This window comes from Apaloderma vittatum, unplaced genomic scaffold (assembly GCF_000703405.1).
Source record: "Apaloderma vittatum isolate BGI_N311 unplaced genomic scaffold, ASM70340v1 scaffold23711, whole genome shotgun sequence".
NCBI classification, from domain to species: domain Eukaryota; kingdom Metazoa; phylum Chordata; class Aves; order Trogoniformes; family Trogonidae; genus Apaloderma; species Apaloderma vittatum.
In genome coordinates, this window is record NW_009697700.1 from 10,748 (window position 1) to 14,265 (window position 3,518).

Genomic DNA, 3,518 nt, shown 5'->3' on the forward strand with positions numbered 1-3,518 from the left:
CGTTTCCTGCAAATAAATAACGAAGCGTGCCCGTGCCCTGCTGCTGGAAAGCATCCGAAGGGCAGCACAGGACCGTTTTGTTGTTTGAGACCATCAAGAGCTCAGCGGAACAGCAGTATCTGCCTCCCATTGCCCAACCCCTTCCCTACAGACTTGCTTTTCTGAACCCCCAGCCGAGATCACTACTAACTTATTACATCAGCGTCAATGTTCTGGCAGTGATGACACACGCTCGCTGAGCACCATCACTCTCCTGAGTGATGCCCCAGATGAAGGGACACAACTGTTGGGGGAGTCAAAGGGGAAGAGGGCTTGTGCTGTCTGTAGGTGCCAGTACACCCTAAAGCAGCTCTGATGGAGCACAGGGGCACACCACCGAAGGAAAACGTGTACTCACCCTCTCCAGGTCTTGCCTGAGGTGCATGAAGAGCTTTAAGCGTCGGTAGAGAACGTCCTGTTCTTGCTGGGCCAAGTTGTCCACTTCATCCGTTTTTGGTGTCAGCAGCGGTTTGTTGGAATTTGCTTTCCTCTTCAGCTTCCAGTACTGGTAGACAAAATCCACCAGCGATTCGCTCAAGTCAAGGTTCTCTGCCACCTCCGAAGGCTTCACGAGTTCATAGAAGTCCTCCTCCAGCTGCTGGAGCTTCTGCTTCCGCAGCGTCACCTTCTCCAAGTCCAGCTGGGCTTGGTCAGGCTCTGTCCGTGCCTCTTCGGGCAACTTGGTGGCACCGGTGCTGTGCTCAAGGCAGAAGGACTTGAACTTCACTTCGTCGTTGTCTGCTAGAATAGTCCGCATGTCGAGGTTGTGGTCGAAGGCGCAGGTGACGTGGAACGCGGTGACGCAGGCGGGCATGGAGCACTGTGGGGAGAAGGACAGGGCCTGAGGCCAGGGCAAAGCGCTGTCGGTGGGGGGGACACTTCCCAACACAGCAGGACCACAAGTGCTCGCTACAAACCCAGTGACACCCATCCGAGGGGCAACGCCTACCGCAAGTGATGGATGCTCCACCACACGTACTCCTCCTGGAGGTATTGCCCAAGTCTTACACCCTCACGAGCCAGACATCGTAAACCCAAGCAGAAGGAACTCAGGGTTCACTAGATATCAGTCAGCACGTTCCCACCTTACCTGTTTTAACGCTTCTCTGTGACGGGCCCTGCTCATCTTTCACCCACCATCAACAGGGGCTTCCAGTGGTTCTTCCAACAAGACATTTCAACAGCCAAAGACAACAGCACGGGCCAACGGGATGCTTAAAGACTGTCAGTGGAATTTTTCATCCTTATTTCACCCTTAAACTACTCCACTCTTGTTACCACACCTAACCCTAACATGCCGTTTTTACTGAAAGCACATAGAGCACGCCAAGGTTCAGGAGTTCATGTGGCATCTCAGAAGCAGCCAAGGCTCCCGGAGCACGATGCCCTTCTCCTCTGGAAATCAATTAGCTCCATCAGAAAACAAAAAAGGCAACTCGGCATACAGAGCGCAAAACATCACAAAATCAACTTTTTAGAACTACTACAGAGGCTAGACGGTTGTCAAGTTTGTATCGGATTAATTTTTTAACAATTTCCCTAACTTAATCTCCCGCTTAAAATGCTGTGGACCCCATGGGTTAACAAATCTCAGCCTGTTTTCCCACAGAGGAATTCCCCCAGGCCAGCCCTGCGCCCATGTCAGCATCTTCTCCCCTCTTCTCATTAACGGGTTTTTAATGGCTCAGAGGGTCAGGTAATTATTTTGAACATAACCCATAAGGAATCAGTCTATTCCAGTTGCTAATGACCAGTTAAACTGCAATAACGAGACATTTTAAGTGGGCTATTACTGTAGGCACCATATTTCAGCGTTTATAGAAGAATCGTTCTTGGAGGGGATGAAGATGCAGTTGTGGCCTAAAGCACTAGGCGGAGGCAAGAGAAAATTTCTCAAAAGTGGATGACAAACCATTTCTTTGGGATGCTGTAGGGTTTGGCCAGGGCTTTGATGCACTTCGATTCTCAACAAGAAAAAAAAAATAATTCTGGTAGTAACCAAGGAACAGAAATTTTATGGCTTTTTATCTTCATCCCATCAGCCCTGAATTCCTGCTCAGCCACCCAGTGTGCGAACTTTCGACACTGTTGCTTTTAGATATTTTCCCTTGACTTTGTTTATGAATCTGCTGGTGTTTGTGAAAAGTGAGAGACTCGCACGGCTGCCAGGGCCGAGAAAAGCACAGGCGAGCACTGTCCAACTCCTCCACTTGCAGGGCTCTCCAGGCCCCTCTCCAAAGCCTCAGGAACCAGCAGGAAGAGCCAGACTCAGCCTTGACGAGACCGAGCCCCGATCTGGCCCAGCACAGCTCTGGGCAACGACACCAGGCACTAACTCCTGCAGACACCAAACGCAAGCGGATCACGATCTCCAACCCCCCGCTGACCCTGATTAGATATGGCCATTTGGTCCCCATTTCAGCCTGAAATTGCTCATGAAAATAGCCGATAGCTTGCAAAAATCAGCTCCCTCTGCCACGCTGCAGGCACTTGCACGGAGCCTGGTGTCACGTGGGACATGCCTGCCCTGCCCTTCCCGCCGGACAAGCCCCGTCGCAGCCTCCCATGAGGCTGGAGCAGCGGCTCTCTCTTGAGTATTATTTTTGGTGAGAAAGGAGGGCCAGAGGGAGTCCAACCTGACTCACAGCGCTCCCATTTACTCAGCGCAGTCAGTGTATGACATCCCAGCTTTTAAAGCGCTGGCACTTGCTCCTGCAGCCACGGGGAGAGCAGGGCTACAACCGGTTCCCTCGATGGAAATGGTGCTTTCAGACTGAAGGCTTTGCCAGCTGGAAACCCCTGTGACTGAGCTTTCTCTGGTAGCCAAGACAGTGATGGTACTGCACAGAGCTATGGAGCTCTTGATGTACTCCCGACATCTTCCCAACGTACTCCTGGTGTACTCCTGATGTACTCTTGATGTACTCCATCCTGGCGGTTTTGGCGTAACAGCTGGGAGTGCTTCAAACTACAGCATCCTCCTGTGCCGTTACGCACATAAATGTCTGTGGTAGATAAAAGCAGACACCGAGAACTCGCTGCCATCGGTGAACTTTGTGAGCGAAGGGAAGCCACGCGGTGATGTCCCCTCCCTCCTGTTTCTGCCACCAGTGCGAGTAACAGCGCTGGTGACAGGGCTCTGGATTCCGCCAGGGCCACATCCCGCTAACGGGAACGACCACGGCTCCACCTTAGGAATAAAGCAAAGCCAGCGACACCCGTCCTGGATCTCTCCTCTGACAGATGGCAAGTAGAAACCGTGCCCAAAATGCAAATAGGAAATAATTAGGCAGCTTGGCTGAGAGGGTGACAAAAGAAAGGTATCCTGTCAGCCATGAGGACCGTGCATAAACTGAAAATAAAAATATATTGATCCACCTCGGAACGGCGCTGGAACAAAGCTGCTCTTCATGGGAAGGGATCTATTCCCAAACACAACTCCGAGAGAGGGTGAAAATTGCACCAGAGTCTAAAGCGAG

General features: G+C 51.6%; 1 protein-coding gene across 1 annotated transcript in view; it reads right to left on the reverse strand.

The window, feature by feature from the left end:
- Nucleotides 1-3,518, reverse strand: part of JADE2 (jade family PHD finger 2) — a gene marked incomplete at both ends in the record, with an annotated part of 31,758 nt that overhangs the window by 10,740 nt on the left and 17,500 nt on the right. The window contains 1 exon segment of the mRNA XM_009877743.1: nucleotides 398-859. Coding sequence (XP_009876045.1) covers nucleotides 398-859 — 462 coding nt within the window.